This window comes from Ornithorhynchus anatinus, chromosome 17, assembly GCF_004115215.2.
Source record: "Ornithorhynchus anatinus isolate Pmale09 chromosome 17, mOrnAna1.pri.v4, whole genome shotgun sequence".
Classification (NCBI taxonomy): domain Eukaryota; kingdom Metazoa; phylum Chordata; class Mammalia; order Monotremata; family Ornithorhynchidae; genus Ornithorhynchus; species Ornithorhynchus anatinus.
In genome coordinates, this window is record NC_041744.1 from 6,356,625 (window position 1) to 6,384,423 (window position 27,799).

General features: G+C 54.9%; 1 protein-coding gene across 1 annotated transcript in view; it reads right to left on the reverse strand.

Annotated features, from left to right (window-relative positions):
• The window catches only part of NXN (nucleoredoxin), a 115,956-nt gene continuing 88,157 nt past the window's right edge, over window positions 1-27,799 (reverse strand). The window contains exons 2-8 of the mRNA XM_029082407.2: window positions 21,978-22,095; window positions 20,708-20,841; window positions 19,699-19,799; window positions 17,256-17,362; window positions 8,251-8,430; window positions 5,690-5,814; window positions 1-3,294 (exon numbers count right to left, since the gene is read on the reverse strand). Coding sequence (XP_028938240.1) covers window positions 3,112-3,294; window positions 5,690-5,814; window positions 8,251-8,430; window positions 17,256-17,362; window positions 19,699-19,799; window positions 20,708-20,841; window positions 21,978-22,095 — 948 coding nt within the window. The 3' untranslated portion in view covers window positions 1-3,111. The remainder of the gene's footprint in view (window positions 3,295-5,689; window positions 5,815-8,250; window positions 8,431-17,255; window positions 17,363-19,698; window positions 19,800-20,707; window positions 20,842-21,977; window positions 22,096-27,799) is intronic.

Sequence of the window (27,799 nt, forward strand, 5' to 3'; positions counted from 1 at the left end):
GGAAGAAAGGCTTTTTCAGTCTTTAATTAGACAACAAGAAAAAATAACGTCTGGATCCGAACTAAGTCTTCCCAGCGCCGAGAGCGGTCAGAGCCAGAAAGCGATTCGGCAAAAGGGGGCACCGGCTCCCCGGACGGCCCATCCGCGCCCCCGGGGTCACTGCGGTCAGCCCGGTGACCCCGGTGCGGCCCACGACCTTCCGGCTGACGCGGTCGTCGTCTCTGCCCCTCTCCGCCCCTGCCGATTCTCCCTCCTCCCCCCGCACCCCGACCCTCCGAGCGGACGCTTATTGAGGGTGACCGCTGGGAAAGCTCTCTTTTCTCTTCTAAGTGGAATCGGATCTGGAAGTCATTGTGGAGCAAAGGGGCCGGACCCCTGGGGGCAGGGGAGTTTTACGGTCACCTTCCGAACTGGAACTGCAGGTTACGGGTCTCTGCCGGGCTGCCGGTGGGAGCCGTTAAATACATCTCAGCTGGCGCTCTGACCTGCTTCCAATTAGCGACAAGAATGTCAGGGGAGCCTTGGGCCCGGGGGAACTTCCTCCCCGCCACCCACCTTGTTTGCCTCAATTGTGCTTGGATCCTGGCTGCAGCTGGGAGGGGCCGGGCCTCTCTTCCTCTGGTTCGGGGAGAGACTGTATCCGCCCCTCCCGAAGTCACACGTTGCTTCTGGAGGGGATTTCTCGAGAGTCGCGGCACCAGGATGGCAGTCAGAGCCGGGCAGGGGCCGGCCCCCGCTTTTCCTGAAATAGGGCATCCCTGGGGCAAGACTCCTGCTGCAGGCAGCGCAGGGCTAGGGCAAAGCATGGGCAGGGCCAGGGCCTTGGAGATGAACTGGTTTCTCCAGCCCTTGTCTTCTGGTCTCCCGCTTCAGGAGTGCTGGGGGCTCCGGTTGCTGCCTCTCTCTGCCCCGGAGGCCCAGCTGCCTCCAGAGACAGAGGGCCCAGCCCCTCTCCCCTCCGAGGGAGTCGGGAAGGCTCCAACCTCGCTCAACTCTCACTGCGCCCAGTGAATTCTCAACTCTGCTGAGCTCCGGAAAGGGGCCCTGTTTATGGGTCCCTGGGAAATCCCTTTCAGTAATGGCTTTTCAGTAGTCCCTGTGGTCTGGCTCCCCCATCACTGCTGGCCTCGGTTTCCCCCCAGCACCTCCCACCACGGTCAAGCACAGATCCCACCTGGAAGAGGCCCGGCATGAGGTGGCCGCCTAAATCAAACTCCCATCAAAACCCAGGGCCCGGAAGCCAGTCAGGCTCTCAAAGGAGTTTCCAACTCTACTCTCCCCCTGGGCTCAAAGGCCCAAAAGGGGCTATGGCCTCTGGGACCTCTCCTGGGGGTTCCCCTTGGGAAGTGCTGACCCAGGTGGGTCCCCTGGGGCCCAGAAGAGGCAAGGCCTGTGCAGTGAAGGGGAGCCAGGGGGGTTGGTAGGTGAGGCAGAGGTGGAGGAGCATTTTAGAACAGGGAGTCAGGAAGGCTCTGTGCCAGAGTAAAAGGCCAAAAGACCCACCTGCTTTATTTCCACAGAGGAAGATTGAATTTCAGGTCTGTCCGTGATAGGCTGGTCCAGCTGGTGGCCAAGCCCCTCCCTGCTAGGCTCCGTCCAATAACGCTGGCCCCTGGAAGTCGGGCGGAGTCCACAGCCTCTCTGGGAGGCCAGATCCCCACGGGTAAAAGTAAAAATCACTTTCAGAGGCCTCGCTGAGCAATCCCCACTCTTCCCCAACCCCTGCTCCGGGGCCCCATCTCGGGCCATGGGTTGGGTCGGGGGTTGGGCGTGCTCTTTCCCAAAGGACCGCACCCAGGACATGTGGTGTCAAGACTCCGGGCTGATGCTACCTTAGGCTCAGTGGGCTCCTGGTCCTCTCTCCCTCTCGCTAACGGGTTTTGACTTGGCTGGCACAGGGTGCCTCCCTGCTCTGGCAGGGGAGAGATGGGAGAAGGATGGGGAGAAGGAGAAGGAGGGCTTCTGGGCCAAAGCACCACTCGAGTGCCCCCGAGGCTCACGTGTGTCCTGGTCCCCTACATGCCGAGGGCTGGGGCAAAGGGCCAGACAAGTCCCGCATCTTCCGGGCCGGTGAGGCCCCAGCAGAGCTCTGGGAGATGGCTTTCTCCCTGTCCATCACACCTCCCTGGTGACAGGGAATGGACCCACCTTGGAGATACCCCACCAATGGCAGGACTGGGCAGGTCTCCTCGGGGACTTTCCAAGGGAGAAACCCTCCGGCAACTGAAGTAGTGCCAGGGGGGCGAAGAGGACTGGGGTGGAGGTGATGGGGACGGGGGGGGGGGAAGGAGTGTGTGTGTGTGTGTGTGTGTGTGCATTTCTCGTGTGTGTGTCCCCAACGGGCAAGGCAAGGGACGACAATCTGGGCTCCCTCAAACCCCCCAGCTCCTTTCTATCACCAAGGTAACACCAGGTTCCTCTTGAAAGGAAGATTCGCCCCGAATTTGCACACAGTCACATAACTAAGCCGTCTCCTCAGGCGCGGGAAGACTGAGGTCACCGAGGAAAGACAGTCCCGCTGCCAAAGGGCCTGGGCGACCTCGGCTCAGACGGGCAGATGACGGGTCGGGCAGCAGGCCGGCCGTCCGCCCCCGGGACGAGACGAAATGCTTTCCAGTTGGCTCGAGTGGTGGGTGAGTGTGAGCGGCTGGGGGTGGGGCGGGGAAGAGAGGCTCACTGCAGAGCCGGAGGAGTCGGGGCCGGAGGCCGAGAGACGGACAGCCGACCCGCAGCCTGCCGGGTGCCGCGCCTCCTGGGGAAGAACAGCCCGGCACAGGTTCTGCTCGAGAGAGCGGCTTCTAAGGAATGGCCATTCGGTCCCGGTTCTGGCTGGCGAATATATAACTGCCGCAAAGCACAAGCAAAGTCTCCCCACATGGCCGACTCTGCCGCTGCGGTGTCACCACAGGTGTCCCCTCGGGGACCGGCGGACGAGGCTCTAGCGCGGAAAACAAGGCACCACGGGGAAGCCGGACGTCGGGACGTGGCAGAGAAATCCAGGAGCAGGGAAGGGGAGGAAGAGGACGGGGAGAGAGGGGACTAGGGGAAGAGAGGGAAGAGGAAGAGGAGGAGGCTGAGTTTTAAATAAGGTCCGCCGCGGTCCGGCTCCCGCTAGATGGGCTCGGGCTTTAGCTTTTCTGCTAGAAAGTCGTTCACGAAGGCCTCCACGATGGCAGGGGTGATTTCCTCTACGTCCATCACGTACTTGGCGCGGGCGGACATGTCCAGGATGGTGAGCAGCGGGGCGGCCTCGGGAAGGTTGGTGTAGTCACGCAGGGAGTCCGTCATGTCGTCCTGGGAGCCCCGGTGGGGGAGGGAGAGTGCACAAGGGCTGTTTATAGGGGGGAAGCAGGGCCTGGCACACCTTGCTCTCCCAACCAACCCCTCTCTCCTAGCTCCTGCTGCCTTCTGCACTTCCTCGTTCCCCAAGCCATCACCACCTAGGGAGCGGGAGGGTGCTGGTAGGCAGAGGACTGAGTCCCCCACGTCATCCCACCCCCAGCCCCGTGGCCACCACACAGGGGCCGGCACCCTGACCCGCTGGAACGGCCAGTTCGGACAAGTGCCAGAGCCGTTGCGCGACTGGTCTAACCCAACCCATCCACTCCGTCCCGTGACCCCCCCGGGATAATACGACAGGCTCTCCCCGGGACCCACCCTCAATCCTCCAGAGCTTGGGAGGGTCAGCAGCGGCAGGTGGCCGGCCACAGAGCTCTGGCCATCCTGGGGCCCGTGGGTGGCCAAGAACTACAGGGCCGACTTGGTTCTGCCGCCCACATCTCGCCTCTCTCCCCCCAAGCCCTCAAGGTGTGTCCTCCCACCTCTAGTTCCAAGGAACAGGAGGTAACACAAAGGTCCTGGGAGGTCCCGGCCAGGAAGAGTATCTGTCTGCCTGGGTTCTGCAAAAGCCCGGGCTCCCGACTCCCAGGGCCTGGGGCAGCATCAACCACCAACTGGTGCTTCCCTATGTGCCGCCTGCTGCCCTCTGCCACTGGGCCTCAAGTCTTCATGGCCGTTTCCCTTGTCCTTCTGCCCAGAATGGTTTCGCCCAGGAGATGCCCCAAGCCCCAGCCACTCGATCCATTTCACGGAGATGAAAGGCCCCGGGTGGGCGATGCAGCACTCCTCCCGCTGGGCGTTTGCAGCTGCCCCGCCTTGGGGCCCTCTCCCACCCCGGGCTCTGATTTGGCCGGTTTGGCCACCCAGCTGAGGCCGGGGGACGCCCCGTCAGGTGCTATCGCCGGGGCCGAGGTTGGGAGCAGAGGCCCGGGAAGGCACTCAGTCCACTGTGGGGTGTTGACACTCGCTCTTTGGGGCCGGGGGGACCGGATGCCACCTCTCAACAGGCGGGAGAAAGGGAGCCCCTCTGATCCAGCCCAGACTGAAGCCCTTTCTCTCCCCCTCCCCATAGCGGGCTCCATTTCCCAGTGGGCGGAAGGAGGACGAGGACTTTAATAGATTCCACCAGGCCCCAGCACAGGTCTTTGTGCGCGGCCGGGCGGGCGGCCCAGCCGGCCCGGGGGCCTGGCCGGGGGCAGAGTTCTCTCCACTGGCTTTGTTCCCCGTGACCCGCCGCAGCCTGGTGCTCGGCCCAGAGGCCGGGAGCCGAAGGGGCCCCGACGGGCAGAGCGTGGAGCGGAGGCTATTGAGGAGGTGATGAATGGGCAATTCAGGGCGTCCCGCCTTTCTTTGGGCTGCCGCGCCGCCGCTGGCCTGGAAGCTAAGCGTTGTGGGAGATAAATGAGCGTGGAGGGTGGGGGAGGGTCCCGTGGCCACACCCTGGGCCGGAGGAGCCGGGTGGGGTGTGGGGGCCCAGGCCCTGTGCGTGGGGGCGGAGGGGAGGCAGGTGGGCGAGCATGCGTGGAGGCCTGCTGTTGCGCAGGGGGAGGAGGGGGAGAGGCAGGTGGGCGAGCATGCGTGGAGGTCTGTTGGTGCACAGGGGGAGGGGGAGAGGAGCTAGGAGCCGGGTGGCGGCGGGAGCCATTTTGCAGAGGGAGTCGCCATTTCCGAAGGACCAAGGTGGGGGATGCACGGGGAGCGGCCGGGCGGCGAGAGGTCGGCGGCCGTCCCTCCCCGCCTCCCCAACCCCCTGCGACGAGCCCCCAGTAGCCAGAGGGGCCTCCGGCCTCCGGCAGGGTCTCCGGCCTCCGGCAAGGTCTCCCAGGCGGATTGCAAGGGGGAGGGGGCCGTGAGGAGGTGGTGGAGTCTGGAGCTGCGGAGCTCAGAACAGCTGTTTGGTGAACTGGGGGCCGGATGGGCGGGGCAGGTGTGGGGATGAAAGGGAACTGGCCTCTCCCATCTTTGGAACCTTCCCCCCTCTCCCTTCCCTCCTCCCCTCTCTGCCTGCCAATTTCCCACTGAGTCCCTGAAAGGGCGAGGGATGGAAGGCTTGGTTTGGGGGTCTGGGGGCGGGGGCAGAGGAGGGTCGGTCAGCAGAGCCACCGCCTGCGGACTGGCGCGCCAGGCTCTGCACTCCTGGCTTGGCGATGTGGCTGACGAGGGAAGGGAACTCCCATCGACCCTGACCCGGTAGCTTCCGCCGGGGGGTTCACGCGTTCCCTTCCTGGGTTTCCGGCCCGGCCCGGGGCCGGCCCTCCGTCCAGAATCGTCCCCGCTCAGCTTTCTGCCGAAGCCCCGGGCGCCAGCGGGTCAGTCCACACGGGCCGAGGGAGCCCTGCTCCTCACTCACCTCCCCAGCCACGAAGAACAGCAGCGGGGCCTCCTCCTCTTTGGCTTTGTACTTGGCGATGATCTTTTCTGCGATTGGCTGGATCAGCTGCTTGGCAGCGTCTGACTCCCCGTCATCCTCAGAATCTGCAGCGGGAGGAGGCAGGTTTAGAGAAGACCCACCAGCCCGCCCCTGGCCGATTCTCCTCTCCCCAGCTCGGCTTGGAGTCGGGGTCGCTCACGCCAGGCCCGGGAGCTGAGACCCTCATGTCAGTCAGTGAACGGAGGAGCTTCTCCACCCCAAATATTCATCCCCACCGTTCTTCCACTCTAACCTCTAACGCTGGAACTCAAATACACCTGATTTTTTAAAAAATACTATTTAAGCACTTATTATATGGGAGGTATTTTACTAGGAGCAGGGGAAGATAAAAATAATTCCATGGAGACTGAGCACCCCCATGCCCATGACTCACAGGAAGGGCATGTGTCTACCAACTCTGTTATACTGTACTCTCGCAAGCACTTAGTACAGCGCTGTACACACAGTAAGCACTCAATAAATACGAATGATTGTCTCTACACAACCCTACCACTTGCAACTGTGCCGCGCTTCTCCCTACACACACACACACTCACACAGTGCCAATATAAGCTGGAGTGGGGACCTGGGGGAGGGGTTGGCAGGATGGAGGGCTCAAGGTTGAGACCCAACAATCAAAGGTCAGATAAGAGTTCACTGCCCGCCCAACTGACATGAGAGAAAGTATGTTCCAGAGTGGCACCAGGACAAAGCTTCCAGGAAGCATATTTCTGTCTCCAAATAGAACATTCAGGGTTCTCCATAAAGCTCCGTAATGTCCCCACGGCCCTCGCTATACTCTCCACACCTCGGGGAGGGACCCGACGGAGCCCTCCACCCCCCCACCCCACCACCCCCGACCCCTCAAGGGCAGGGGATTCTGCCCAGCTGCCCCTCCCTCACTAGCCTCATCACTGGGCAAGCCTCTGTATTGAGGGGGTGGTCCTCTGGGGGGGCCACATTCTAGCGACGGCCCAATCTGCTTTGACAGAATGGGGTGCTCATCACCCCCCCAGGCCAGGCAGGACTCTGACACCAAGTGTCTCCCTCAGTGCTGAGCACACAGGCCCCTTTCACCGTCAGGACAGACCTAGAGAGCCCCCCGTGGACTGCCCCTTGCCCGAGAAAGCCCAAAAGACAAGTTGGACAAACTGGATTTGGACCAAAATCCCCCATCCCACAATAGCTTCTCTTCCCCCTCACCCCAGGCCGACTTGTTGGCATGGAAACCCTGCAGGGTCACCGAGACTAGACGTTGCTTGTCCTCTGTGGGGGGGGCCCAGCCGAGCCGGGAGGCGGGGGGCTCCCGAGACGGGAATCCGGGGCTGGGCAGCCTGGGAGGAGGGGTGTCAGAAGCTGGCGGTGGTCCCCTAACAGCCCTGCGGATCCCAGTGATGGACAGGCACAAGCCAGAGACGCCCGGGGACCCAGCCCCCTCCCCGACTTGGGACACACTTCACTGGGTAGTTTGTTCATCCCCGGCTCTGTGGGCAATGGCCCTGTCAATCACCCAGGGGCCTGCTGACCCCCGTCTGACCTTTACCTCCCAGCTGCGAGGCAGTGAGCAGCAAGGAGCAGCCCCAGTGCTCAGCCTGGGCTGGGGTCCCCATGAATAAATCATCGAGGTCAAAGGCAAGGCTGCTGGGGAGGGACAAAGGCAGGAGGCCAGGCATTGTTAGCTAGGAGGAAATCTGGGAGGCAGGGCCAGCTCCACTGGGAATCACCGGCCCCTAACTGTGCCAAAGTAAGGAGTCCTCCTTTCTCTCAAATGGCTCCCCGAGGCCTCAGAGACTAAACCCTCCAAGAGGCGTGGCTCTGGATGATGGCAGCCCCAGGGCATCAGGAGTCAGGGAAATAGCCCTGCCTCTGCCACTGGCCTGCTGTGTGACCTCAGGCAAATCACTTGACCTGCCGGCTCACTTGTTCTCTTCCCCCCCGACCCCGGTGATGTGAGGACCAATGAGATGAGGCATAAAGGCCCGCTTCTGGGTAATGAACATCTCTTAGGAAATTCAGGGAGGGGGTAGAAATCTTGCTTTCCACTTTGAACTGTGGGTGCCCACAAGGCTTATGTCCCCAGCCAACCTCCCTGGGTCCTGACACATTCTCCAGGCACACTTTCTCTGTCAGGTGCCACCCAATAGGTGGAGGTGGGAGCCCCTGGATGGCACTCTTCCCTTTTCCTTCCTGTTAGACGTCCTCTCTGGTCCCTCCCCCAAGCCCACCTACACACTGGTGGTCTACCAAAGTTCCGCCGGCTTTGGCTGGCCGCAGAGCCGCATTGGATTCTTTGGCTCCGCCCACGGAGAGGAGACGGTTGGGGAGGCTCCGGCAGAGCCCGGGGCGGGCACCCCAACAGCCAGACCTGGGCCGCATCCTTATCCCATGGCCGGGCCCCGGCCTATGTGATTTCAGGGGCCGAGGTCCCGGGACTAGATTGGACACCCCTCCAGACTGACTCGGTCTCCCCCAGATCCCTGGCAGGGAGCCATCCATCATACCCACGAAGAGGACGAGGCAGGGGCCCTCGTTCAGCTGGACGGCGTTGGAGTCGGACAGCTCCAGCACGGGCTTGGGGTGCCAGGGGAATTCGCGGCAATCCACGTCGTTCAGCACCTCCACCCGCCCCTGCCGTGTGATCACCTCACCGCTCGGGTCCAGCACGATGAGGGTCGGGATGCCTGAGAGGGAGAGAAGGGAGAACGGTTCAGTCCCAGACTGTGGTCTCTGCCACCCCCACACCTATTAGGCTCTCCCCTTTCCTCTTCCCTGAGCCTCAACCCTCCCCTTCTTTAAAACGTGACTCAGAGTGCTCCTCCTCCCACAAGGATTCCCGGATTGACCCCTACCAGTTACATTCTGGTGGGTTGTGTCCTGTGTTGAAGACCGTTCTCTTCTCCCACTGGACACTTGATCCCCACAGAACCCAGCAAAGAGGAGAGAGAGTTTAATAAATACCATATTTATGTGTATAACTATCCCAAATGTTGGCATAATTTACGCAAACCCAAAAAAGAGGAGGGACTACTACGCAGGAAATTAAGTCAAGTAATAAGGGGAGCAAGAGAAAGAAGAAAAAAGAGGAGGAAAGGAGGGGGGGAAGGATGAGAAAGGTAAGGGGATACTTGAGACTGCACAAGCGCTCAATGAATTATGTCGTTTCCCCCCTGCCCAGCCCAGCCTTTGGACTCCAGAGTTCGCAAGTCACCGCAAGCCCCATGGATTTAGCTCAAGCTGACCCGACTCGTCATCCTCCCCCAATAGGAGCCACTGTCACTGCTTACAAAGAGAAGGCAGTTACATGAGTGAATCCAGTAATTCTGATCATGATGATTGCTCAAGTCTATTAACTGGACTGTGGGGTTGCACTAAGAGGAAACATGAAAGATTTTGAGGAAAGAAAGATTTTAGAGGGTTAATAGTATGTCCACCTCATCCCTTTTTGAAGTTACGAGACTGTCCAAAAGAAAAAAAAGAAACAAACGCAGCAACCGTTAAGCTGTTCTAGCTGCTTTTTTTCTTCTGCATTGCAGAAAACCGAACAATTGCTTCCATCCTGCAGTTGTTTGTCATTTTCTATTGAAAGGGCAAAAGGCCCTAGAAAGGCTGAAGTGTGGGGAGCAGCTGCCTGAATCATGATATTCCTCTCTCCCCCAGGGGCTTTCCCCAAAGCTGTGAGGCCCCCGGGTGGAAGAGTGCCTCCAATCTCCCCCTGGGGTGCCCCAATCATGCCAGGCAGTCGGGGATGAGGGCCACAGGCATTTCTTTGCCATTGGCAGCTGGGGAACAATCTCTGGAGATCATGACACCAGGACTCAGAGACGTCTGCGGGTTGGCAGGCCAGTCCAAAGGGATCTGGACCCTCCCTGCTTCAGGGCCCCTGCATCCCCCATTTTCAAATGTTTCCAACTCCAGTTCTTCTGTCAAACACTTGAAAGCTGGCCTTTCAGAAATTTTTCCTTGGATTTTCCTCATTTTCCCTACCCAGCATTCCATCTGATCAACATCCAGCCCCTCTCCTCCTGGGAGAAAAGCCCACCCTCAGAGCCTCCGAGTCCAAGGGACTCTTGAGAGCCTGGTGGAGAAATTATCTCATCACCACTACGATCATCAAGGGTATTTGCCAAGCCCCTCCCAAGGGTGCAGCAGTGTACTAGGCACTTGGGAAAAGACACCCATCCCCTGCCCGCCAGGAGTTTACAGTCCAAGGGAAGATTTTGGTTTCCTTTTCACAAAAATCCAATTCCTCACCAGCCCAGAGCCCCAAGGACAGAAGTGAAATACTCAGCAACTGGACTGGTTTCAGAGACAGGACAATGGCCGCCGATGGATTTATTTACACATTTCCTGATGGGAAGAGCCTGGGGTGCGATGCCAGGACAGAAGCGGAAAATGAAACGGTTGGTGAAACTGACCTTCCTGGTACCACTGCTGACAGCAATGAGATTCAATATGCAAGGAAACTGCAGAAATAGTGGAAATGAATTTAGCCTGGCCATCCCCATTACACCCAGACAGCATCAGGAAAAGATGGGAAGGGGGTTTTTATATGGATTTTCATCATATTGATGACTGCTTTGGTGTCTTTTTAACTGCTCAATGAAAGGAAGAAAGGCAACAATCTTAGCAAGATGGGAATCTAGCTGAGAAAAGGCCAGAGCCAGTTACAGGAGACAGACATTTGGCTTTCCCACAATCTGTTTCTGAGCAGCCCGAACTTAGGTGTCCACATTAGCACCGGTCTCAGCTGCTCAGAGACAGGGACGAGGGGCCCACGCGTTTATTGAGTCAGAATATTCTTGCTAATCTCGGTTTTCCCGTTGACAGCTGATGTGCAGTAAGGAGCGTCTGGGGGGAAGTTTGGGGAGGCAGCGTGGTCTGGTGGAAAAGGGGCGGGAAGCCCGAGTTCTAGTCTCAGATCTGCCTCAGGCCTGCTGGGTGACCTTGGGTGAGTTACTAGACCTCTCTTCGCCTCATGTTCCTCACCTGTAAGATGGGGATGAAATTCCTGTTGTCCCTAACTTGGAGGGATGGGGTTAGTGTATGATCTGTGATTATCTTGTATCCACTCTGGCACATAGTAAGCCCCTCCTAAATACAATAGTAATCATGGTAATAATAATAATAATAATACTAACCAAGGACTTCAAGCTTTTTGGACTAAATGGAGTAGAAGCATAGACTGGAAAGATCAGGGTCACCTTAAGAAGCAGTGTGGCTTCGTGGAAAGAGCATGGGCTTGGGAATCAGAGGTCGTGGGTTCTAATCCTGACTTCGCCACCTGTCAGCTGCGTGACTTTGGGCAAATCACTTGGGCAAATAACTACTCTGTGCCTCAGCTACCTCATCTGTAAAATGGGGATTGACTGTGAGCCCCACCTGGGACAACCTAATAACCTTGTAACTCGCCCAGTGCTTAGAACAGTGCTTGACACATAGCAAGCGTAACAGATACCATCGTTAAGCATAATGCTCTTTGATGCCCTTTGGTGATTCGTTTTGGCCAGATGACGGGTAGAAAATGGTGAACGAAAGTAGCTAATGGGTAGTTTTTGGTTCTGGTTCCAAAAGCCACTTTCTGCAACTGGTTTGGGAGCCCTCAATGACAAGACAGCTGTTTGAATGACTCAGTGGTCATCGTCTATTTTGCTCTGTCGAACTTAGCAGCTTTTGCCCCCTCGCTCTGAGCCACTGCTCATGCCCTCCCTCCTTCTCTTGGCCAAACCAGGTCCTTTCCCTCCTTCAAAACTTCCCTCAAAACCTTCCTGGATTGGCCATGCCTGACTCTGGTCCAGCTGATCCCTTCAACAAGCTCACAGCACTGATGTGTCTGGTCCTCTGTTGGTATCTTCTGGATTTTTTTTTTATTCCTTTAATGGCTCATGCTGTTTTGTCTATTTGGGCATTTGCACGACAGTAACGCAGCTCCCTCATTAGACTCTGAGCTCCTTGAGGAGAAGGACTGTGTCTTGTTCTTCCTCTCTCAGGACACGCGGTGGGAATCCCCATTACCAAGGTCTGACCTCTCTACTGGCCCAGAAGTGTGGTATGTGCCCTTCGGTGACACCATAGCACGGGCTCAGGGGAGAATGCCCGGGTGGCAGGGGGGAGCCAATTTAAAAGCACTCCGTATCCAACCCTGATCTCCTCCACAGATCTCCTGCCAATTGTCACGGTTCTTCCGAGTGTACCGTCCCCTTGCCACAAACCTCTGCCAATCTCTGAGCACACGGGCAAGGGAAGCGATACATACCGTAGCAGCAGAATGGCCCGGTGCCAGGGCAGACGGTGGATGGTGGGGGTGTCAGGAAAATTAGAGTTTCTGACTGGATAATTGATTGGGAAACCAGACCAAGACCAAGGAAAGGCTGTAGGCAGAGGGCGGTTACTAATCTGAAGAACTGGAAACAAAGTCATAATTTCTCCTCTTGTATGTCAACATTTTCCCTTTTTTCCCAGGTTCTTCCCAAATCCAGGCTCAATGATAATAGATGCATATGCTTCTTTGGCCTCTCATCCTAGGGACTGAAATGATTAGGCCTCTTCGGTCTGATACCTTCCAATCATGAAGTGAGGGCAGGAGGCAGAACCCAAATCCCACAGCTCCAAGGCAAGGGGTAGCAGCTGAAGCTTGCAGGGTGAAGGAAGTTCAAAACCTACAAAAAGAAACACTTCCTCACACAGCAGGGGGGCCGGCACCCGGGGGAGTTGTGTGACCGAAAATATCGGCAGAATCAAGGAGAATTTGGAGGAACTCCTGCAAGAGGGTCCTTGATGAGTTCCCGGGGAGAAGGTAAAGGGGAAGGTGGAGTAGTCAGGGAGGTTAGGTGGCTCCTCCCTAAGCATTCGGGTGAATGTCCAAGAGGGCAACCATCACTTGCTTCCTTCTGGGCATCCTGGGCCCCCTGCGGGAGGCAGAGTCCTGGACTAGAAGGTCTCCTAGTCTGAGCCATCAAAGGCATTTCTTGTGTTCTTCTGAGGCGAAGAAGCTTCCTGCAGTGCCCTCACCAACACTCCTAGTCCCATGTTCCCGGCTGGCATTGTACTCCAGGAGACCAGGCTCCAGTTCGTTCCACTGCACTGCAATTTTGGGATGAAGAGTGGAAAAGGCCACGGCACCACTGTCACTTGGGTTAGTTCCACACATGCCCAGTTGACTACAACTCCCGGAAGCGGTGGGTGCGGCTGTGCTCTCTGGGAGGAAGCAGGGGACTCCTTGGGTTTGACTGACTGACTGACCCAGGCTCACTTCCAGGGCAGCGAGGAGGCTGGCCTCCGAGGAGTCTGTTCTCCATTTACACTCACTCCCTCGGTGAACTCATCCGCTCTCACGGCTTTGACTACCATCTCTACGCAGATGACACGCAGATCTACATCTCCGCCCCTGTCCTCTCCCCCTCCCTTCGGGCTCGCATCTCCTCCTGCCTCCGGGACGTCTCCACCTGGATGTCGGCCCGCCACCTAAAACTCAACATGAGCGAGACTGAGCTCCTCATCTTCCCTCCCAAACCCGGTCCGCTCCCAGACTTCTCTATCACTGTGGATGGCACGACCATCCTTCCCGTCCCGCAGGCCCGCAATCTCGGTGTCATCCTTGACTCGTCCCTCTCGTTCACCCCACACATCCTATCCGTTACCAAGACCTGCCGGTTTCACCTCTACAATATCGCCAAGATCCGCCCTTTCCTCTCCACCCAAACGGCTACCTTACTATTACGGGCTCTCGTTATATCCCGGCTAGACTACTGTGTCGGCCTTCTCTCTGACCTCCCTTCCTCCTCTCTCGCCCCGCTCCGGTCTATTCTTCACTCCGCTGCCCGGCTCATCTTCCTGCAGAAACGATCTGGGCATGTCACTCCCCTTCTTAAACAACTCCAGTGGTTGCCCATCGACCTCTGCTCCAAACAAAAACTCCTCACTCTAGGCTTCAAGGCTCTCCATCACCTTGCCCCTTCCTACCTCTCCTCCCTTCTCTCTACCGCCCACCCCGCACGCTCCGCTCCTCTGCCGCCCACCTCCTCGCCGTCCCTCGGTCTCGCCTATCCCGCCGTCGACCCCTGGGTCACGTCCTCCCGCGGTCCTGGAACGCCCTCCCTCCTCACCTCCGCCAAACTGATTCTCTTTCCCTCTTCAAAACCTTACTTAAAAATCACCTCCTCCAAGAGGCGTTCCCAGACTGAGCTCCTCTTCCCCCTCTACTCCCTCTGCCATCCCCCCTTTACCTCTCCGCAGCTAAAGCCTCATTTTCCCCTTTTCCCTCTGCTCCTCCACCTCTCCCTTCCCATCCCCACAGCACTGTACTCGTCCGCTCAACTGTATATATTTTCGTTACCCTATTTATTTTGTTAATGAATTGTACATCGCCTTGATTCTATTTAGTCGCCATTGTTTTTACGAGATGTTCTTCCCCTTGACGCTGTTTAGTGCCATTGTTCTTGTCTGTCCGTCTCCCCCGATTAGACTGTAAGCCCGTCAAACGGCAGGGACTGTATCTGTTGCCGACTTGTTCATCCCAAGCGCTTAGTACAGTGCTCTGCACATAGTAAGCGCTCAATAAATACTATTGAATGAACGAATGAGGAGTCGGACTATTTCTGGGTTGGCCAGGGCAGGTGTTTGGCCAAGTCTGGCTGCATGGATGAGCAGCAGAGTTGGAAAGCTCCCAAGCAGGGTCAGATTTAAGCCCCTCTCTCCCCACGCCGCTTCCGCCCAAAGGGAGGCCCTCAAAGCACTGCTTCTCTCCACTCTTACCTCTCTCCCCTCCCCTGCCTCCCCCAACACTGGCCCATCCCATCCTTCTCTCTCCCCTAGCCTCTGGCCTTTCCCTCATCTGACTCCAAATGTTGTCATTTAGTTATGGTATTTATTAAGTGCTTGCTGTGTGCCAATTTTTGTGCTGTAAGGTGCAAGATGCACAAAAGCAGCAGTAGCAGCAATGTGACTTAGTAGAAAGAGCTTGGGCCTGGGCAACCTTGGCTAAGTCACTTCACTTCTCTGGGCCTCAGTTTCTGGAAAATGGGAATACAATTCCTGTCCTCCTTTCCCATTAGACCGTGAGCCCTTCGTGGGACAGGCAGTGGGTCCAACCGGTGCTTAGTACAATGCTTGGCATATAGTAAGCACTTAACAGATACCACAATTATCATTATTATTATTATTATTTCAGGGGCCCCGTTCCTGTCAAATCCAGTGTTACGGAAAACTTGCCCGATGCACGTACACCTGACTCCACGTGCACGCACAAAACCGTCTCTTCCAGTATCACCTGCAGATATACCTATGTTGTCAGAAGAATTTTCCTTGATTCCCTAAACACATACACGCTCACTCACTCACACTCTCCCTTCTTGCCTCCTTAGTTCTTGAGCCGCTGGTGCACCCTAGGCACAGCACCTAGCACATGGTGTGTGCTCAAAAAATATAGAAAACATTTTAAAAAATCAAGCAGACACGAAGAACCCGAAACCAGGATTGTGAGCCCATTATTGGGCAGGGACTGTCTCCGTCGCCGAACTGTACATTCCAAGCAATCAGTACAGTGCTGTGCACATAGTAAGCGCTCAATAAATTCTATTAATGAATGAATGAACCAAGAAATATCTGCTCCTAATCCTTTCTGAAAGGAAGGCTGGGTTCTCTGACAGCCGTGGATTAGTTACTCAATTGCAAATGGGATTTGTGTTTCGCTGACTGCGTTCTAAACATTTTAGTCAGAAAGACGTGTTAAACAGGCCATAAACTGGCTGTATCCTCATGGCAGTCTCTGCTGAAAAATCAGTCCAGGGACAGTGGCCCAGTGCAAAGCTCCGAGCGGGAAGGGAGCCTCGAGGTGTTTTCGTCTTCACTCCCACCTCGCATGTGAAGGGTGGGAGGCATTGGGGCTTGGTGGAAAGGGTCCAGGACTAGGGGTCAGGAGACCCGGGTTCCTATTCATTCATTTGATCGTATTTATTGAGCGCTTACTGTGTGCAGAGCACTGTACTGAGCACCTGGGAAAGTAGCAGCGTGGCTCAGTGGAAAGAGCACGGGCTTTGGAGGTCGTGAGTTTGAATCCCAGCTCTGCCACCTGTCAGCTGTGTGACTGTGGGCAAGTCACTTCACTTCTCTGTGCCTCAGTTCCCTCATCTGTAAAATGGGGATTAAGACTGTGAGCCCCACGTGGGACCACCTGATTCCCCTGTGTCTACCCCAGCGCTTAGAACAGTGCTCTGCACATAGTAAGCGCCTAACAAATACCAACATTATTATTACAATAAACACTCCTCCACTTGATGCTGTATGAAACCTTAGATGGGTCGATATTCTTCTCTCTGCCTCAGTTCTCTCATCTGTAAAATGGACATAAAATGGTTGTTCTATCTCCCTCTTAGATTTTGAGCTCTGAGTCGGTCGGAGATACTGTCTAGCAGCATGGCCTAGTGGATAAAACACGGACCTGAAAGGTAGAGGAACTGGGGACAGAAGGCAATGATCATGGGGTGTGGGAGGGGTGGGGGGAGAGAAGGTCAAGGAGAGCAGTAGGTTCAAGTTGGAGGTTCAGAGTAAAGCAACTTGAGGAGAGGGAGCACACACCTTTGGGGAATATCTTAAAGTTCACTTTTAAGCTGCCCTTTGATTTTTGAGAACTAAAACAGAGCTCATAGCTGTTTCAGAGCAAAACTGAGTTTGTACAATCAGTTTGGGGCTCAGAACGGGCCATTTCCACCATCGCTGTTATAAAGCAGCAACTTGGGAGGGCCAGGGCGAGGTGCGACCTGAACGAGGGGGTCCTGGGAGCAGGGTCTGGAGAGGAGGGCAGTGGGGTGACTGAGACGAAGCCCTTCCCCTCCCTGGCTCCAGCCTCCGCTGATGATGGCCAGTACAGTCTCCCAATGAGTGCAAAGAATGTCTGTGTGCACCCAAGGGTCTTCAGCCCGTCAGCTGGCACCCAGTGGTTTCCTCCCCGAGCAGCTGAGCTCTTTGCCAGGGGAATGTGTTCACGCGTGCACAAGTCCGCGCGCGCGCACATACACACATACAGAGTGAAGGCCAGGGCATGCTCCAAACATGTGGTCCTGTTTATCTCTGATCACTAACAGGTCCTAGACGAAACCAAGCCCACGCTCTGTGGGGCTCTAAGGAGTTTACACGCCCAGGGATAACCCAACCCAGCTGTCCCGTTCCTCATCCTTACTGAGAAACCACGGGCATCCCGGACCCCCTCGACCCAGTTTCCAGCAAACTCTTCTGATGAGAAGCGCCGTTTCCCCCCGGCACTTTCTCCCTGGCACCTGGCCGGGGGCCAGGGAGCAGGGAAGCTGGCCAGCTGGCCAGGAAGAGACAGCTGGCAGGCCAGAGCTGTCTCTTGGTCTGTTCTGGTTTTTCTTTAAAATGAACAGACACCTGGAAACTGAGGCATCTGAGGCAGTTTCTTTTTCTGCCTAAAAACAGAGGTTGCAGTCCGAGGTGGAGCAGCCGGATAGCCTACCCAGAATTCCTCGGGGAGGCTGAGCCGGGGCCTCCTTACCTTGTATTCCATAGAGCCGGTTGAGGCGTGACCTCCGACCTTCGTCGGTGTAGGGGACGGCGAGCCAGGCCATCTCGCTGAAGTACTGCTTGAACGAGTCTTCTGACCTGTGGGGTGCCAGACCGAGAAAGCTGGAAGCTCTGCCGGCCCCAGGGCTCCTTCAATCAATCAATGCTTTTTATTGAGTACTTATCCGGTGCAGAGCACTGTACTGAGCACAAAAGGTTTCTTCACCCCCTGGTGCTGTACCTCTCCCCACTTGACCCTCTGCACATCTCCACGTTCCCCTCAAATTTATCTCTGCATCAAGCAGAAACTCCTGACCAATGACCAAACAGCTCCATCCTTAATTATCCAATCTCTTCTCCCACTATACCCCAGGTCGTGATCTTCATTCCTCTCAAACTGATCTGTGCCTTGTACTCATCCCTCCTACTGCCAACCTCTTGTCGATGCCCTCTCCCCTACCCCTTCATATCCGATAGACCAGAACTCTACGCATCTGGAAAGCCCTTTTCAGATCACATCTCCAGCGGTCCTTTCCCGATTAATCCCTAATCTTCCCATTTTGTATTCCCCGACTGCCTCTCAGCCCTTCCGGGAGACCGCAGCACTTAAATTCCTACAGCCCCCACAGAACTTATTTACATACCTTCTATGCCTCCTTCCTCTATCTGTAATTCATTAAAATGTCTGGGACCCCACCTAGAATGTAAACTTCTGGAGAGCAGGAGTCGTGCCTTATAACTCTTCTGTTCCCCCTCCAAGCACTTAGCACAGTGCTCTGCACACAGAAGAGGCTCAAGAAATACAAATGATGGTGATGATGGATTCACTCTTCCCAGGCCCCATCCAGACCGACAGACACCCACACACCAGTCACTATAGGCAGCATTCCCTGTGGCCCCTCCAGGAAAGGCCTGGCTGGACCCAGGCATTTTCTGGAATTTACAACTTGAGAGAAACCAGGATCTCAGAAATCTGGGATGTCCATGCCATGTGTCCATTAGTTTCCACAAAGATGGATCCGTTCTTCAATTCACATTTGTTTCATTCATCTCACCCCCTACTCCTCGTCCTTCTCCTCCTCCTCCTTGCCCTGATTTACAGGCCTTTCATCTGAGCTGTACTTCAGTGAGGGTGGGGCATACGCCTTAAACCAGTTTTGTTATGCCCAACTAATCTGCTTTCCTGCAGAGTGAAGTGGGACGTATTCAAACTGGTGCCATGTGGGTGTGGATTTGTGTGAGTTTTCACAATTAAGAAGGGAGAGACACAGAGCCTACGGGGATGGGTAGATTTATCCTTTGGAAATCGAGAATGAGGCAGCATGGGATAGATCGGTCTGGCCTGGAGGAGCCTATGTGAAAAGGTCCACAAATCCATCTCCCCCAAGGACACGGTATGTTCTTGACAGTCCACCGAGAGAACGGAGGTGAACGGTTCTGGGAGGAGCAGAGCTGGATATCCTTATATTATACTATTTCCCCTATCTGTAATTTATTTTCAAGTAAGCTCCTTGTGGGCACAATCGTGTCTACCTACTCTACTACATTGTACTTTCCCTAGAGCTTAGTTCAGTGCTCTGTACCTGGTCAGCACTCAAAAAATACCACTGATTGATCGATCGATCCTCAACTGGACCATCCCTGGGCCCGCCCCGTATCCAGAAGGCAAAGAGGTGGCATGATTGAAAGATCATCACGGCTATCGGGGACCAGTCTGGGTCCCTGCCACCTGCACTTCCTCCTACCTTACCTTCTTCCATGGGCTGCTGCCAATCAAACGCCCGCTCCTCCATCCTCCACCCACCCCGCCCAGCTGCAAATGCACTGCTTCAGCAGGAAAACCCTGCTGACTTAGTCCACAGCATGCACCGCCTTCTGCTAATATCTGATTACTTTACTTCCCACCCTCTGCCAAGCCCCCACCCCTCCTACCCAAGGGGACTGAACGGATGTCCAAATGCACCTAATCTCAAGATCCCGCGGGACTCTGATTATGACTTGAGAGGTGGCGGCTCCTCTTTCACACCAGAAACAGGTTTTTCCCTTCTTCCCCTCCAAGAGCTCAAGGAACATAAATGTCAGTTGCTGCTCTTGGGGCCCAGAATTTACCCCTGAAGAAGCATAGAAGGGACTTTGGGGAGGAGGGAGGAAAGGATGTTGGGGAGGAGGGTAGAAAGGACATTGGGGAGGAGATACGTTGGGAAGGAGGAAAGGACTTTGGGGAGAAGGGTGGAAAGTATACGGAGGACAAGGGTAGAAGGGACGTTGGAAAAGACGGTGGAAAAGACATCAGGGAGGAGGGTAGAGACAAGTTGGGAAGGAGGTGTGGAAGGGATGTTGGGAAGCGGGGTACAAGGGATGGTGGGTGAGAGGCAAGGGATGATGGGGAGGAGGGTGGATTCCTCAGCGTTAGTCATTTCCCTAGCCACAATTACCTGTCCGCGCTAACGAAGATGATCTCAAATTTCTGTCCCGACTCCTTGATTTTACGGTAAGATTCCACCAGGACCCGGGTGAGGCTGCGGCAGGGTGGGCACTGAAAGGCAAAGGGGACAGACTCAGTCTTCAAGCCACCCGGGAAAGCTGTCATCCACAGGAGGTTGCACGGAAAGCACGGGAGACGGGCTTTGGTTGCAACATGTAAGGATATGATAAGACCTCAGGAAGAACTTTCTGTTCTTCCAGGACACCGAGGGAGGTTGAGGAAGCCTGAATAGTGGGTTTACGCCATTGACCTGCCTGTAGCCAGAAGGATGGACAGGAGGAGCTCTTGAGGCCCCTGTTAAGATTGGGTGATATAATAATAATAATGATAACAATAAATGATAATTTTGATATTCGTTAAGCATTTATTAAGAGAAGCAGCATGGCCTAGTGGATAGATCACGAGACTGGGAGTCAGAAGGACCTGGGTTCTAATCCTGGATCTGCTGTGTGATCTTGAGCGCTTCACTTCTCTGTGCCTCAGTTACTTCATCTGATAAAGACTGTGAGCCCAATGTGGGATATGGACCGTGCCCAAGCTGATTAGCTTGTACCTACCCCAGTGCTCAGTACATGTCTGGCACATAGTAAGCGCTTAGCAAATACCATTTAAAAATGAAAACAAAACCACAAAAACCCCACCACCCCAGTCTGAATTTCCTGGTGAGTGGTTTCCCCTGGCTATCTGCAGACCTACCCACCCTCTCCTCCCCCAACCTGACGATCACCTCACTTCATGGACCAGCCAGGCAATAGAGATGTGGGTGTGGGGTGGGGGAGTCAGCACTTGAGCCTCAACCCCTGCCTCAGTGACACACCCCTCCCCAGCTTCTGGGGCAGTGGGTACAGGGTGGGCTAGTCCCTCGCCTCCCCACTGACTCCTGGAGGGAGAAGCAGTGGCCATAAGGCCCCCAGGCCACAGTCACCCCTCTGCCCTAGACAGACCTGTTAAGTACTTACCCAATGGGCAGAAAAGTAGACGCCCACATGGGAGCCCTCCAGGGTGCTGCTGTCCAGCGACTGGCCGGTGTTCCGGAGCAGAGGCCCAGCTATCACTTCACTGAAGGGCTTGGGCCCCCAGGGGAATTCCAACCCTGGAACAGACACAGGATATTGTGGGACACTGGGGGAGTGAGAAGCCGATGGGGGAGAATGCCAGAGGGCGAGAACCCTGAGGAGAGAGAACCCTAAGGCTCAGGGTCATCTGGAAACAGGTGGTGCAATTCTGGTCAGGTCACATGCATCATCGTTAGCCTCAGTTACGGTTTACTATATCCACAGGGCTTCTGGCTCAAAGGAAACAGAAGGGAACAAAATTCAGGCCAGTTGAGCTGCGGTCCCGGCTCAGGGACCTGAGCCTGGGGAAGGGCTGGTGAAAAGGCACAGGTGGCCCCCCGATCACAGATTCATAAAGTCCCACTTCCTCTGGGGGCCCAGGGCAGGGGCAGCAATGAAAATCCTTTCCCAACCTCAGAATGGCAAGGGATAGGCCCTGCTAGCATCCAGCCCTGACCTCCGCCAAGCTGAGCCAGCTGCCAAGGACTTGGGGGACTGCCCCGGCTTAGGTTTTTACAGAGAGCCACGGGCTGGACTCTTTCTGCTGGCTGGAGCCCGATCGGACATACAGATGTGCAGGACATCTCTACAATGGAAGAGACAGAAGTTTTATTTTTGTGATGCTTGAACAATTAAAAATAAGGACTAATGAAATTGTCTTTCAGTAGAGGGGCCAGGGAGGGCCATATCAGTCTCCTCCGCCAAAATCCCTAAGGAGGAAGAAAGACCCCTCTCCCCGCTGCCCTCTCCAGGCTCACAGCTGGACACGGTTGCCCTCTCCTTTATTGCCAGCCGCTATTCATCCTGTTAGCACGTTAGATGATAACAACCCTCGAGGGGGCATTTTGATTCAATTTTAAAAATGTTTCATGATAACAGAAAGAATGCTCCAGGTTTCATCAAAGTCAATTCAATTTTCTTCATCTCACTTGTATTTTTTCATAGGAGGAGAACATGAACCAGAAACGGAGATAAAAACAGAGACTGATGCATTGGCAGAGAAAGACGTGCGCACGCTGGGGCCGGGGTGGGGGGGAGGGTCCCCCTTGGGGAGAGAGGGGAGGACAAAACAGAGAAATGGGGGTTGGGAGAGAAGAAGGCGGGGCGGAGGAGGAACCGGCCACGAGGGCTTGAGGGAGACAGAGTGAGAGCTCGGCCCCAGGCCGGACCTTACCTTCTGGGTCATCTCGGATCACCAGCAGCCCATTCCGGCACACAACCTTCCCCGTGCTGGCGTCCAGAAATATCAGCGATGGAATGTTGGAAATTCGGTACTTGTTCCAGAGTTTCAGCTGCAAGAGATCAAAGTGGAGGGTGCTGGTCAGATTCAAACTGGCCCTCCTGCTGGCTCTGTCCGGCTTCCAGGGCCCTGGTGGTGGGTAGGGGGGAGGGAGGGGGCCGGGGGCGGGGGAGGGACAGGGCCAGGGAGGCGGGATGGGACCTGGGAGATGATCCAGAGGAGAGACAGGGTTCAAGTCCACTGGCACCTACTTCAGGTCGACTGGCGCCTACTTCACGTCCACCCAGGACCGGAGGCACCAGGGGACCGTCCCTGACTCCGAGGCTGGAGATAATGCACCCGGTTGGTCTGGTTGTCTTGTGGGGGGATCGGCTCGAGGGTGGGGTGGGGGCTGTTTTCCAGTCTGAGGTGAAAAGCCATAAGTGCCATTAGAACAGGAAGGTCCACGTCCAGCTCGCCTGCCAACACTGAGGCCATGGGCATGTATCTCACTCCCGGGGCCACTGGTAGATCAGGGTAACCACCCAGTCCTTTCCCCTGAGCACACACTGGGATTTCCAGCCCACCCCCAAAGCAGTGCTTCTTGATACCTAGTCCTATGTTCTTTCCACTAGACTCTGCTCTCGGCTCTCCCTCTGCTTTTCAGAAGCCTTAAGACGACTTCAGAGCTGCTCCAAGCCAGGGCCCTACTGGAGCCGGTGAGGAGCCCGGATCTGGCGAAGACACCTCCCAGAGCTCATTCCCTTGCCCCTCTCCCAAGGGCACCAGGGCCAAACAATACACTGATGGACTATCCATCTTCCAAACACTATCGGAGCAGCAGCAGCAGCCAAGGGGAGTAGAAAAGGAAAAGGAAGCACTTCATTAGCTTTCCACCTCATCAAGTAGCCGTCAGCAGAATGCTCCCAGGTCTGGATGCAGACGTTTTTATTGCACCACCCGTTCGCTGGGTGGAATGGAGAAGAAACCACAGTAGGAGGACCGAGAGGAGGTGAAATGTTTATAGTCCCCCAATTCCTCTGCCCTACGGTTTGCTAGATGTAGGGAACGATGTTCACGGGAGACCACTCAAGTCTCTACCTTGCACAGAACATGATATATTTTACCATCCCTAAGCTGGCCAAGCAAATCTGCCGGCAAGAAATATGGGTGAATGCTAATCAGAAGGGAAAAGCCGATCATCTGTATTTATTCTGTTTGGAGTTGCTTCCAGGCAATGATATGCCCCTTCTGTGTCTACCATTCGCCTGCTGGAGGCAGAGGCAAAGCTGAAGAGGGATGAGACTATTTAGTGACAGGTCTCCATCTTAAACTGATCTCCAAGGAGACCCCTAAACCCTAGGTTTAAATTATGATGAAAGAGCCAATCTACTGTTCAAATGAAATAACTAAATGACCCTTCACTTCTGGTAGTTTTCTGCTCCGCTCAAGACCCTCTATATGGGCAGAGTAGCAAATGGCGGGATTCTGAATACTCCAATCAATCAACTAACCAATCAATCAAATCACTGGTATGTATTGAGCGCTTATTGGATGTAGGCACTGTACCAAGTAACTACTTGGGAGCTTAATAAATATGAATGAATGAATGAATGAATGAATGAGAGTCCAGTTGGGTTAGTAGATATGAACACTGCCTGCCCGATCCTACAATCCAGGAATCAAAGATCAAAATAAAAAATAAACTACAGGTCAGGTGAAGCGACAGAATTTAAAGATATGGACTGAAGTGCGATATGTGGGAAGTAACTGGGGTGAGAACTAAAGAATTTAGGGGTTAAGGACTCAAATTCATAGGTGATGCAGAAGTGTTGAAGTGGCTGTTGTGAGAGGTGCTGAGATTAGTTAGGGAAGGCCCCTCGTGGGTAGAGCACGGGCCTGAGAGTCAGAAGAACCTGGGTTCTAATCCCGGCTCTGCCACTTGTGTGCTGTGTGACCTTGGGCAAGTCACTTAACTTTTCTGTTCCTCAGTTACCTCATCTGTAAAACGGGGATTACAGACTGAGAACTCCATGTGGGACAGGGACTGTGTCCAACCGGATTTGCTTGTATCCACCCCAGCGCTTAGTTCAGTGCCTGGCACACAGTAAGTGCTTAAGAAATACCACATTCATCATCCTGGAGGAGACTCCCAGCCTTGGATGGATGTACGGGCAGTGGCACTGAGGTTGCTCAAGATGAAGATGGGGTGGAGGGAAAGGCAGCCACGCCAGGCCGGGCCGGACCCAACTCAGACCCGCCCATCGGAATGGACTCTGCTGGTGATCTTCTTTTTATTTCCTGGAAGTCTGGAGCCAGCAGATGTTTTTCAAATAGGGTGATGATGCTCTCTCTGACTGCAAGCATGTTCCTTCGAGGGGACCTGGCAAGACTTCCTCCATTTGGCGGCTGGGCTGGTGGACCCAGAGTTCCCTCTCTTGGCCCCAGCTCCTTCGGGTCTCTGGGCCTGACGCTGCGCTCGCATTCTTCAGAACCACATTATGTCAGCGCAGAGGGAGCCAAGGCGGGGGCCCAGCTGAAGGACCCTGGAGAGGTGGCTGAACAACAGAAACAACAGAACCAGAAAACCCCATCTGGACCCCAGGGCTCCCTCGTTGCTGAGGGCCTGTTGCAGATACAGGGCGTGGATGGCAAAGGAGCGGCTGCAGAGCCCTAACTGACTGCATTGGTTCTGTCGTCCGGGATGGAGATCATGCAGCCGGGAGGCTCCCGGTCAGAGCGGCGCAGTGTTGGGTAATTCCTCTGAACCGACTGATCGAGAGAGGGAAGAGTTAGAAAGGAGAGCCACCTGGGCAGCACGGGGGAGAGCCCGTTAGCTGCCCAGGCTGGGTGGGGGAGAGTGGATCAGCTGCCCGGGCCGGATGGGGGAGATATGCTCAGTCACCCGGACTGGATCGGGGGAAGAGTTGGCCAGCTGGCCGGGACGAACAGAGGAGAGCCAGCCAGCCTCCTGGGCCAGTCGGCTGGGAGGGGGCAGCCGGCTGGGATGAACGGAGAAGAGCTAGCCAGTCACCTGGACTGGACGGAAGAGAGCCGGATAGCCGCCTGGGCCGGTTGGGGGAGAGCCAGCCAGCTGCCCGGACCGGACAGAAGAAGAGGTGGTCAGACAGCCGGGACCAATGGGGGAGAGCCGGACGAATAGGGGAGAGCCGGCCAGCCTCCTGGGCCAGTCAGGGGAGAGTCGGTCAGCCACCCGGGCTGAACGTGGGAGCACAGGCCAGTCGTCAAGACTGCACCGGGGATGACAGCCTCCACCAAGATGGCCCGATCTGGCAGGCAAGCAACACTGCACACTGAGACAAAAGTCTCAACACCTTGTTGTCCTTGAAGCGATCTTGGACCACCCTGCCTGCCTAGAAATCAAGCAAGGGGGGCTCCCACTCCCATCTTCTCTCTGCCTTTGGTTTCCCTTTAAAACAAACCATCCGTCCTGCTGGGCCAGAGGTCATTCATTGGGTCTAGTCCCCCGTCGTTGTCCAGGTGAACCTCTAAACCACCAAGAAGTAAAGAGGGTTCAGGCTTCCCATTGTTTGCTTGCTCTGGGCATAGTTACCCTGGAAATCCAGAAGTTGCTTCTTCAAGGTAGACAAACCCATTTCCCAATATCTCCGATTTCAGAAAATGGAAATGTACAATGGGTTAGCGTCTCCCCCTACCCCATAATGATCTTTCACATCTCCTTAGTCTTCCCTTCTTTGGGTTAAAAAAATTCACTTATCTTAACCTTTACTTAGGGGTTTTTTATCTTCCATCGCCTTAAATCGTATTTTCTTATGGTAGAAAGTGAGACTCTCTCTGGCTCACCAAGTCTTCCCGGATGGACTCAGGCACCAGGTTGCCAGCCATAATTAAGGGGTGCATCTTGTAAAACAGAAAACATGAACATCTGGATTTGCTTTTTTGGTTGGTTTTTTTTTTAAACTATGACCCTATGGATTGGCTTTCTTCTCTCCCCAAGAAAGCTCAGCTTAGAGTCCGCATCTGGTTTATCCAGAGATTCTTACATTATTCCCTCATGTTCTGGCTGGGATGGCAGCAGACTCAAGAAGGGCAGGGAGGAGCTCAGCTAGTGGGGGCATTGAGAGTCACACGGTTCTGCCCACATCAGACCCTAGGAGAAACCGCTGGGCTCCTGCACTGGGAGACTGATTAATTGATTGATGGATTGACTCTAACGCAGAGCAAGAAACAACAGTCCCTTGGTCATGCAGGTTAAGAGCCTGAAAAAACATGCCCATTTCAACTCCCCCATCCTAACCAAACCAGAACCTCTGAGCAGGGTCCGAACACCCACATACCTTTTCACTAAGCTTGATTTCTTCATCTCCAGCACCTCTCAATCAATCAATCGATCAATCATATTTATTGACTGCTTACAACACTAAGCACTTAGAAGACTCAAAACCCCTAGTCCCGCTCTCTTTTGTGTTGCCACGGACTTGGATCTGTACCCTTTAAGCACTTGATATTCACCCCACACTAAGCCCTGTAGTATTTATGTACATATCTGTAATTTATTTTCATGTTGGTCACCCACTCTAGACTGTAAACTCCTTGTGGGCAGGGAACAAGTCTACCAACTCTGTTATACTGTATGCTCCCAAGAACTTAGTCCAGTGCTCTGCACACAGTAAGCGTTCCAAAACAAGAACTGATTGATTGATGACTACAGTAGAGCAAGGAGACCTGATCCCTGCCCTCAAGGAGTTTACAGTCTAGGAGCTACAGTCTACCACTGTCTGGCTTAAGCGAAGCTCCGGCCGAGAAAGTTAGTCTCATGGCAGGAGCAGCGAGTCAGACACATCCACTATGGCATTACCAAGGCCAGGTGGACTTGGAAAGAAAGGTAGTCTGATTTGGTGGAAGTGACCGGGAGGCCCCGACCGAGGACTGAAATTACAGCAAGTGAGCAGTCAGTCAGATATTCAGAAGAACTTCCTGTAGTTCTATGATTCTTTGAATCTCCTGATGGAGGTTTGATCTATCCATCTCTACTGGGGGACTTTTGGCCTCAATAAGGGGTTCGGAAGGGGGTTTCTGGGGGTGATCCGGGGTTGAAGAAGGCTGGCTCAGCTTAGTCCAGGCCGAGAGGATCTCAAACTGGGTGAGGCTATTCCAACAGGAAACTCAGACGAATGGGTTCCTTGCAAAATCTCAACATCTTCCCTCAGGGAGCTGAAGAAGGTCCCAGGCTCTCCTGGGATGTGGTCTGAGCCATCGGCTTAGGACTGCTGGCCAGCCCACGGCCTATGACTTCAAAAATATCCCAGTGAAATCTGGAGAAAAATCACTCTCAGAAGCCTTTGAAGGCACTGGGAGGCGGCTACCATGCAAGGTAGAAAATAATAATAATAATAATATTAATAGTGATGGCATTTGTTAAATGCTTACTATGTGCAAAGCACTGTTTTAAGCACTGGGGGGATACAAGGTGATGATCAGGTTGTCCCATGTGGGGCTCACCATTTTACAGGTGAGGTGACTGAGGCACAGAGAAGCGACTTGCCCGAAGTCACACAGTAGACAAGTGGTGGAGCTGGGATTAGAACCCACGACCTCTGACTCCCAAGCCCGGGCTCTTTCCACTAAGCCACGCTGGACCGCAATGTAATAGGAAACTGCAACACTGGCGACGGATGTCCCGTCCAGCCGCCGATGGAGGAAAATGCCTGGTCAGCCACTTGGGAGCGCCGCGGTTCCACTGGCTGGAGGACACAGACCAGGCCCCCGCTGGGAGGGTCTACTCTCACCCCTGG